General features: G+C 35.7%; 3 protein-coding genes across 3 annotated transcripts in view; 2 read left to right on the forward strand and 1 right to left on the reverse strand.

Annotated features, from left to right (window-relative positions):
• LOC110012182 (subtilisin-like protease SBT1.4) overlaps nucleotides 1–384 on the forward strand; it is a gene marked incomplete at its 5' end in the record, with an annotated part of 840 nt that extends 456 nt beyond the window's left edge. The window contains 1 exon segment of the mRNA XM_020695037.1: nucleotides 1–384. Within this exon segment, the coding sequence (XP_020550696.1) occupies nucleotides 1–384 (384 nt within the window).
• LOC105164196 (subtilisin-like protease SBT1.2) lies at nucleotides 377–1,874 on the forward strand. Its single transcript, XM_011082802.2, has one exon. The coding sequence runs from the start codon at nucleotides 494–496 to the stop codon at nucleotides 1,676–1,678; it is 1,185 nt and encodes a 394-aa protein (XP_011081104.2). The 5' UTR covers nucleotides 377–493; the 3' UTR covers nucleotides 1,679–1,874.
• LOC105164197 (protein cornichon homolog 4) lies at nucleotides 4,656–8,412 on the reverse strand. Its single transcript, XM_011082803.2, has 4 exons — nucleotides 8,063–8,412; nucleotides 6,824–7,005; nucleotides 5,123–5,245; nucleotides 4,656–5,021 (listed from the first exon to the last, which is right to left on the reverse strand). The coding sequence occupies exons 1-4, from the start codon at nucleotides 8,132–8,134 to the stop codon at nucleotides 4,979–4,981; spliced, it is 420 nt and encodes a 139-aa protein (XP_011081105.1). The 5' UTR covers nucleotides 8,135–8,412; the 3' UTR covers nucleotides 4,656–4,978.

Below are 10,891 nucleotides of genomic sequence, written 5' to 3' on the forward strand. Positions count from 1 at the left end.
AAGTGCGATTTCAATGTCACGACAAAGTGCAATAACAAGCTCATTGGAGCTCGATACTTCAATTCTTTCGATGGCCCAATAGATGACAATGGCCATGGCACTCACACGGCCAGCACTGCTGCTGGGAACTTTGTAAGAGGTGCAAATGTGTTTGGCAATGCTAATGGGACGGCCGTTGGCATCGCTCCGCTTGCTCATCTGGCTATCTATAAAGTATGTTCTGTTTCTTGTTCGGAAAGTGATATACTTGCTGCAATGGATGCGGCCATCGATGATGGAGTCGATATACTTTCTCTATCACTTGGTGGATTTGCAAACAATTTCTACGACGATAGCATTGCGCTAGGCGCATATAGTGCAATGGAGAAGGTCGTTGTCCAATGAAGCGCCCTGGATCCTCACGGTTGGTGCTAGTACTATCGACAGGAAAATAAGAGCGACTGCCGTTCTTGGAAACAACCAGACATTCGATGGCGAGTCGACCTTTCAACCAATGGATTTCCCACCAACATCGTTGCCTCTTGTATATGCTGGTATGCTCAACACGAGTGATCGTAATATCCAATTTTGCACCGCAGCATCATTGAACAGAACTGATATACGAGGGAAGATAGTAGTGTGTGAAATAGGATTCACAACAAGAATTGCAAAAGGAAGAGCAGTGAAGGCCGCCGGTGGCGCCGCCATGATTCTGGTAAATCCTGCAAGCTATGCGAACCTTACTCTTTCCGAATCCCACGTCCTTCCAGCAACGCACGTAAGTTACGCCGATGGATTAAAGATCAAGACTTATATAAACTCAACATCCACACCCACGGCCGCAATTGTGTTCAAAGGAACTATCATTGGCGATGATCGTGCGCCTGTGGTGGCTGCATTTTCCTCCAGAGGACCGAACTATGTGAGCCGCGGCATCCTGAAACCCGACATTTTAGGCCCTGGAGTGAACATTCTTGCAGCATGGCCTGTCTCAGTTGAGAACAACACAAACACAAATGCCACATTCAACATCATCTCTGGTACATCCATGTCATGCCCACATCTCAGTGGAGTTGCTGCCCTGCTCAAAAGCTCGCACCCTGATTGGTCTCCTGCTGCCATCAAATCAGCAATCATGACTACAGCCGACATCCTGAATCTGGCCCAGAACCCGATCGAGGACGAAAGGTTCCTTCCTGCCAACATATTCGCCACTGGCTCAGGCCATGTGAACCCGTCAAGAGCAAACAATCCAGGACTCATTTACGATATCCAACCAAAAGACTACATTCCTTATCTGTGCGGTTTGAACTACACGGACCGACAAGTCGCCTCAATTTTGCAACGCAAGGTGAATTGCTCAGCGGAATCAAGGATACCGGAAGCTCAGCTCAACTACCCTTCATTTGCTCTCACTTTTAGTCCATTTCAGCCAACTGTTCAGACATATACCAGGACAGTAACAAATGTCGGCGAGGCAAATTCATCTTACGTGGTCAAGATCGTCCCACCACCTGGAATTGATGTAGTTGTTGAACCCTCTAAGCTCGATTTCTTGGAGGTTAACCAGAAACTGCAATATCAGGTGACGTTCAGCCGACTAAACTCCAGCTCGAACATTGGTGTTGTTCAAGGTTACCTGAAATGGAATTCTTCCAGGCGCTCTGTCAGGAGTCCTATTGCCGTTATACTGCGTTGATTAAAGAACCTGGAAGAATATATCTTTCTAGCAAAATATTGCGTTCTGTTTAACAAACTGTCATGAATTGGTTGATGTTGTTAATGATGTTAGTATAGATATAACCTGGGATGTTATAATTGCTAATAATAATTTGTTGCTGAACTATTCATCTCGTTGTTTTGTAAATTCAGTAACATGATTCTTGTTCTGTTCAGATCTCGATTTGGTTTCTTTTTGTCGTGGGTAATAATGAATAGTTCATTGCTTTCACTTATTATTATTATTATTATTATTATTAAATTCTCTGATTTTAGTTGAAATTCTCTTATTTTAGTTGAAAATTTTTTATTTTTAGAAAAAATTACTTTTCAGGTCTACTTTTTCTTCTTATAATAAAATAAAATTCATTTCATCATTTAATGTATTCAAATTTAAAAATTAATCCAATACATGAACAATTTTAAACCAAATTCTAAATCGACGAATATGTTCAAAGAAACAAAAAAATAAAAAAATATTATAAAAGTAACCATTATACCCAGGTTCGCAAGAAAATTACTCTTGGTACCATTAAAAATGATAAAAATGGAAAAGAAAAAGAATTGAACCAAATGTGCCTGCCTATTAGAACGTTTGCAAAGTTACCTTGAGAATGGGTCGAATGGCTATTCGTCGGGGTTTTTTAAAACTGCATGAATAGTCGTGGGTGATGAAGTCACTAGAGTTGTCTTGGATTTCTTTGCTACGGGGAAATTTTTAAAGCAGGTCAATTGTACGCTCTTGGCGGTTATTCCCAAGAGTGGGATTTCCTCCTTGCCACACTTCAATTATTTGGGTTCCCGGTCATATTTATGAGATGGATTGAAGAGTGTATTACAACACCATCATTCTAGGTGGGCTTGAATGGGAAGGCACACGATTTTTTTGTGGGCTCAAGAGGGCTTCGCCAAGGTGATCCTCTATCTCCATACCTCTTTGTCCTTGTTATGGAAGTGATGCACTTGGTCTTCCTCCAAATTATTGAGCAAGATGGACGCTTCCAATTTCATTGGAAATGTGAAGCCTCCAATATCTTCCAACTGGATTTCGCCGATGATGTTATCTTATTCAGTCGAGTAGCGGTGGACTCTATACGTGTATTCAAGGACGGACTGGATCACTTTGGTGATTGGTCGGGGCTTCGGTTAAATGCGCAAAAAAGTCATCTCATATTGTCCCGAGCGGCTCAAGGAATGAAAGAGGAGCTGCTGACGATGCTTGAGTTCCAAGAGGGACAACTGCCAATGGGGTATTTAGGACTCCCCTTAATATCATCTAGACTTTCGATATCTGATTGCCTACCCTTGCTGAATAAAATCGAGTCTCGTATTACTGGATGGGAGGGGTTGGCTTTATCATATGCAATACAAGTGCAAATTATTAAATTTATGCTTTTGTCCCTTAGTATTTATTGGTCTTTCGACTTTCATTCTCCCAAAAACGGTCATTAATGAAATTGAAAAACGCTTACGGAAGTTCCTATGGAAAGGTACGGGGAGTAGTGGGTATGCTTAAATTGCTTGAAGGGAGGTGTGCAAAAGAAAGATGAAGGGGGTCAAGAATTGAAAGACATTGGGATGATGAATCGGGCCCTCATGTGTAAAAAATTGTGCGATGTTATTCGTTGTGACGGGACATCCATTTGGGTGAAATGGTTACACCAAGGACGACTTCGGGACTCCTCTATTTGAACTATATCTGAAATAAACTCATGGTGTTGGAAGAAACTTATACGGTTAAGGGCATGGCTGAGATCGGAGGTTGTTTACCCGCATCGATAATGGGCGGAATTTTTATTTATGGAGGAACCCTTAGCACCATGTAGGCCCTCTTATTCAGAGAGTTCCCATGGACCTGGATTGCAGGAATCTAGTAGGTTGTGGGCTGTCATTCACGAGGGTCAGTGGCAATGGCCTTCTATCACTAACTACGAATGTCTGGAGATCTTGCAAGTACTACCTATCATTCACGGAGGTAATGACCGAATTTTGTGGCGGTCCTCGGGCAATATTGTCACCACACAAGCCATCTATCGCTTATTTGATCCCCTGGGTCCAAAAGTAGGCTGGTATTAACTACTTTCTGGACCTCTAAAAATTTCTCGGCACATGTTCATTCTCTGCATCGCTATTCAGGAAAAGCTTGCTACAAAGGACAAGCAATGGTTATCACATTTAGGAGGATGCGTCCTATGTACTGAGGACAACTTGGAGACATACACGCATTTGTTCTTTCATTGTCAGTATAGTAGACGTTGTTTGACTATTATCAGACGAACTATTCGATTTCTCTGGCCTAACAGACAGTGGCGAATGGATATTGAATGGGCTTCTAGGAAGTGGAGCGGCAAACACATTATTAACATGGCATACCGTGCGCTGCTTGAGGCATGCGTTTATCACATTTGGAGGGAACGCAATATGAGACGATTCGCGCACACTTCAAAGTCGCCGGCTATGTTAGCTAGCTTAATCATAGAGGATGTTAGATTACGAATTCTTAGCAAAAATCTTCCTAGCTCTGTCAGCTCTAGTGCACTTTATAGATTATGGCGTATCCCTTGGCCTGTCGAGGGATTACATATCATATGAGCACTGTTGTATTATACCTCCTTTTTCCATTTATGAAATTTACCTTTCCCCAAAAAAAAAAGTTACCTGGAGAAAGAGATCAAAACAAAAGCTTTTACTTTTATTTATACATCTACCATACAACTGGCAATTCAAAATATAATCTGAAACAACTGCAATTCACAATATAATCTTCAAAATCGATGGCTTTAACAAACTTAAATAACATCATAGTCGACTCTACTCAATTTGATTTGTTTACAACCTTGACCATCAACATACACTTGAAAGTTGATGAACATTTTTGCAGTGAATCAAGTAATTCTGCTAAAGTTGTTGCAAGCACCATTACAAATTCGTTATCAAACAGGAAGAAAGAACCAAGAAAAAGCTTAGTTTTGGCATTGCAAAGACAGATGTTGCTTGGCATACAACTAGAGAACCGAAAGCACCTTACTTGATACAACGACATCAATGAAAAGAAAGGATCATAAATTCAATAGGAATGGAAATGAAATAACTTAGGATGGTTGTACAATATTACAGGTTGAAAATCAAAACTCAGTCAGAGGACTCTAATTTTGTAACTTATCTACTCAAATTGTAAATTACAAGGAAATAAGTCTAACTCAATGAGCCTGTCGAAGCACTCCCCCAATATAATTCAGCAGCTGAGATTGCTCACACGTCACCAAGTACAAACAGGAAACTAAAATGAATGTTCATCTTCTTCAAGTGCATTGAAAATCATCCTACACCAAATAACAATGTGATCAAACTATGTTATAGAAACTTGGAGGATCTAAACCCTTGTTACACTGAATGAGGAGAGTAGGTTGCATGATTCACTTACCAGAATAAGCACATAAAGAGAAGAAGTATGATATAACCAAGCTTGAAAAGTCTTTGCTTCTTTTCCCAATTGAGCAAGTTAAAGATCTCTGTTACATCTATAAGGTGCTGTCTTCGTAGGTACCTGATGAAAGAAAATAACAGCTCAAAAAATATACGACAATCATGGGTGGTCAATTGGCCTAAATTACATCCCATTGGCATGGCCTATTTAATGAACAAAATTTTTCGAATATGTGAGAAGTTCATGTGATCAAGCAGTAATTCATCTTAGGTCAACAAGATGCAATGCATGCTAAAAGATCTGTTGCGGATTGGGAAACAAAGAGAAAGACTAGTAAGAATAAAATTTACACACATATTCATTAAAACTAGTAATTCAAAGGGAATATATGTATAGCAGTAACAACAGATAGATATCGGTTAAGTTACGACAGGATTGAATATACTTTTATATTATTGCTCTAAGCCTCAGCAGGATCTTAAGTTCGTGATACTGGTGTAAGTCTTTAAAAGTTGAATATAGCTCCTTATTCAGTAAATTACTAGGACTGTTGAGAAAAATACATGCAGCAGATGCAGTGCGCTAAAAAAGTTGTAAAATCCACCCTTTAGAAGAAAATACACTTAGTGCAGTTCTCCTATATCATGCTGACATATTTCTTAATTCTAATTAATATAAGTTCAATATTCCAAAATATATTTCCATAATTTATTTTAGAAGCTTTTGCTGACTAAATAAATTAGCTTGATGTTGATTTTATTTTAGGTATTATTACTTTAATTTTACTTTGGACAGCAGAGTGGTTCAAAGGCATCATGAATCATGATGCTACTATTCTCGCCACTCAACCTCAGCCAGAGCCCTAGGTTCCAGACAGGGTGGCAGTGACCAAACATAGATCATCCATATGCATAAAAAAATGAATGTATTCATGAAATGATTATGCTAATAGGCATACGGAGATACACATACAACCACGCAATTAACTGGTGGCTATGATGCATGGAGGCGGATCGGACACAGCAACATGAAATATTTTAAAAAATAGGACACGACTCGACACTTACACGGCTAATATATAATATATTTTTTATCATATATACTTTCAATTTCTAATAAATTTAAAATATGCAAAATGGAAAATTAACAAATAAAACATAAAATAAGCATGTCTTACATCTAAATTCTTAACAGAAGTTGGCTTAAAAAATATACATAATCAATTTATTTCAAAAAGTACGCAATGAAAATTTTCTAATAATCCAAATTAGTTAAATCATCATGACCATCTCTCGGATTTTTAGTAATGTGCTCCCAAAACTTTTCGGCTGAGATAAGTGAATTAATTTTTTTTTCTTTTTAATCTGGATATAAAAGTCAAGTTCAATCGTAACTCATTCCATTTTTTTTTTAAAGACAGCCCAAAACTTTGTGAAATTGTAAAAAAAATCCTAAACATGTCTGAAACTTGTCGGACATGCCTCTGTGTCATTTTTTTTTTCTTTTTCTATTTTATATTTTCGGCACGCGGATGCCGTGTCCGTGTCCGACATTGCACCAGAAAATTTTTTGGAGCATCTGTGCATTATAGACTGGTGGACTAGAACTATCAGTGCAATCTTAGGTATATATAGGCATCCAATATTTCCTGAAGAGCAAATCAATTTAAATTTGAAGCAAAAGAATAAGAGATCTTACAATCTCACGTTGTAGTACAGGTACGGAACACAGAGAAGTGACATAACCCAATGCCCTGTTACCAGGAAGAGGAAGCATAGCACTCCTTGTGTGATGAATTCTGGTAAAACCACATTGTTTATTCGAGATGCAGAGTCATAAGGATTGATATAATCAAACTCTAGATCAGCCAAGCACATGAGCTGCACATGTGAAAAAATGTTTACAAAGTTTGCAGACCATGCACTTCACATGAAAATTAAGATAACTAAGAAGCACCGAAACACCATGTACTGTGACATGGAATTTAACGAAGCAAGTAGGTAACAAAGCTACAATTGTAACAGATCAAAGTCCTGGTCTATTCACATCCTACCATCTCTGAAGCTGTAACAGAAAACTGAAATTTGCAATAACTTGCTCTATCCTAGTTCAAAACAATCCTATTAAGAACACCTACAATCTCATTTGCAAGAGAAGTTTTAACCTACTGATTCAAAATCTAGCAAGAAAAAGAAAATTATACATTCTTCAAGTTGAACGCATGAGAAGTACTTATTATCTCCAGATTATTAACTGGAAGCTTGAATTCAAAGATCCAATGCAGATTTCAATCCAGGATGGTCCACTACCTTGCCATCCATTACAGAACAAAAAGATGGATCTAGAATGTTGAATACCTGTAGATTTTAATCTTGCACACTTCAAAACTACTCTCTACGTATAAAAAGTTGTAAAGACCCCCTCTTCAAAGTAACCTGATCCTTAAACCCCGCCAAAGCCTTAGACTTTTAGACGAACTCAAATTCTATGGACTCTATCAGAAAGACCAAATGCAAAACACTGGTTATAGTTTCGTACCCCAGTATCATGCCTGAAAAATCATTAATCCACCGCTTCAAATAAAAGATTAGACTTTCTCTGAGGCATCACTATTGGCAACATTTTACCAGTCAACAGACTGAGTCTACAAATAAACTTAGATACTTTTCCTACCGAATAATTTTAAATAATTAATAACTCTAACACCAACTTCTTTTCAATCCAATAATTCTAATTTCAACACAATTCATCAAACATTCAAGGCAAAGGAATACCGTACTCAACATTGAAAAACGACAGAATTAACCAAAGTATGCACAAAATCAAAGGAAAACAAAAATTGCCAAAAGCTTCCCAACACTATGCGTCCCGTCAACAGCATAAAAGCTACAAAATAAAGTAAATCCAAAAAAACATGGTTTTGGGAGGTAAAATAACCTGGAAAACAATCATAACAAGAAGGGCAATGAGTATGAAGAAGAAGAGCAGCCACGCGAATACATCCCCCATATCCTCTTTTTCCTTCGAATCTTTCTGGGACAATGAATGTTCTTCTTTCAGGGAGCTATACAGAGGATATAGGGTAAAGGGAGTTGAGTAATCGGAGCGCCAGGTGCACAGTGGCCCCTGGTGGTTGAAATGACAAGAAAAGAATCGGAGATGATCGGAGTTGAAACCCTAGCTGAGGTGTTGCTCGGAGAGAAGAATCTTTTGAGGTGTGTGAGACCAAATTCTATGAGTCTAAGAAGTCTTTTTCCATATAACTTTCTTTTCTTTTTCAATCACTTTAGAGCTTCAACATATGTTAAATTGGACTCAAGCGGAGCAAATAGTCTTCCACTCTCCACTTACATATTTTTTGCCCCCAACCTTCCACTATTAACTATTCGAATAATTATATTTTATTTTTTAAGATTTTGTATAATTACACGTAAATTTATATCTAACAAATATCGACATAATTAATATGTAGAAATGGAATTATATGAGAATATAATGAAATAAAGAAGGAAATGGAATTGCATTTAATAGCATTCTTATTATTGATATATTCAATAAATTAGAAGATAATATAATTGACCCCGGAGCTCCTTAGTTGATTTCATTAACATAATTAATAATCATAAAATAATAATTAGTAATAAAATAAAATTATTTTTATGACAAATTTTTTCTTTAATAATTTTTTTAAAAGAAGTATTTATTCATATTTTTTTGAAAAAGTAGAATTCAATGGTATAACAATATTATTCCAAAAATTGCTTACGGTAGGTTATAAACGATTTATAAAGCATCTCATATATTATTAAAAATATATATTTATGTAATTATTTATTTACATAGCTAATACCATGTTGGGGGTGGAAATCGCGAATTCCTTATTTAATAGAATAAGAATTCTTATGGGAATGAGAATTCTCAAACTTAATGCATACCAATCAGAGGTGTAGGAATGGATTTGAGAATGCTTATGTCGTTCATGCTCCATTCCTACAAACCAATCATACCCTAAGTTTTTTTGTTAGTTAAAATTCATCGAATTCGATAATATTAACAAAAAACTTGGATAAAAAGTCCATATTTATTACCAATTAAATTTTTATGACCAAATCACTCTTATACATCTTTACACATTGTATACATAAAGATAGTTTACTCACAAAAAAAATATTTGACCTACAATAGCCAATAATAAGTCAATCAAAGGCAAATACCGATTTTCATTCAATTTTTCATTAATATCAACAAATTCAGTGAATTTCGACTAACAGATAGACATATTTGTTAGATGGAAGCAGACCCCGAGGGTACTAGATGTAATTTTTCAAGCCACAGAGGTTTTACGTATAATTACACTAAATCTTAAGGAAGGAGAATGCAATTATCCCTTAATTATAAAATTAAATTAACTTTAAAAAATTAATATGATATTTGTATTTATAATCTTATGATTGATTATATAATTGGACCTGCAAGAATTTTTTTTGTTATGTATATTATTTCTATTATATCTTATATTTCCAGCACTTTTAATTTCTTATTATATATGTATTCTTAGGGAAAAATCTCATTTTTAATTCCATATGTTAGGCCCTGTTCAATTATAATCTCATTCGTTACAAAATTTTAATTTCAGGATAATATCTTTTGATTTGTCCCAATTCTATCACTAAAAAAAATCATTTTATAGTAACCGTCAGATTATTGATTTGGAATAGTTTTTGAAAACTGTAACGGTTTTTGCAACAGCAATCCTTACCGCAGTTTTTTTGGGAGTTACAAAATATTTGTAACGACTTACTTCATGGTCGTTACAATTTGTAATGGTTTTTTTGTTGGCCATGAGAGGCTGTTACAAGCATGGTCCAAATGCAGAAAATGCATTTGAACTTGTTTTTGGAACAGTCAAATTAAATTTGATTTAATTATTATTGAACAGTCTTTATAATACATATATGTATGACTTTTGTAACGGCCTTTGTAACTCTTTATGCGCATGTTGGTCTTGTGTCAGCCTTTGTAACTGTTTTTTATACTGCTTTGGCACAACTTTTCGGACGATCATTTTCAAAATTGATAACTATCTTTTAGACGTTTTTGTAACGACTTCCTGATTTTATAAAAGTAAATTTTATTCCGAAAGCCGTTAAAAAAGCAATGAAAAAATCTAAAATATTTTCTATAATATTTAATTATATTTAATCTATTTTAATATTCATTTTGTAAAAATAAATTATTAGATTTTTGGTTATATAGGTAGTTTTAATTTCTTAAATGTGTAATATTATATAAAAAAATATATAATATAATAAGAAAATAAAATTATTTAATTATATAAATAAAAATTTGTTTAAATATTGTATTTTTACAAATAAAAAGAAATCATATTTTAAATCAGCCTCCCTGTCTTCCGCTTATTCGTCATCGCCGTCGAGTACATAGGGATAAGCTGGAGGCTGCGGCACTGGAGGATCGGGCTAGGTGGGATCCATCCACTCCTCGAGGGCGATGGAGCAATGGACATGCTGAGTTGTGATGGTCCAGCAACCGTGTGGTGGGTCTCGAACCAAAGACCAAATACTCAAAAATTACAAATATTTTTTTAAATTAACACAAATTACATAAAATTACACTATTCATAAATTAAAATAAATTACATAAAATTAAACAAATTACTTAATAAATTACATAAAATTAAATCCCAACTTTTTTCCTAATATTCATAAGATTACAACAAAAGTAAAATAAATTTCACAAAATACATAA

This window comes from Sesamum indicum, linkage group LG6 (genome assembly GCF_000512975.1).
Source record: "Sesamum indicum cultivar Zhongzhi No. 13 linkage group LG6, S_indicum_v1.0, whole genome shotgun sequence".
Taxonomy (NCBI): domain Eukaryota; kingdom Viridiplantae; phylum Streptophyta; class Magnoliopsida; order Lamiales; family Pedaliaceae; genus Sesamum; species Sesamum indicum.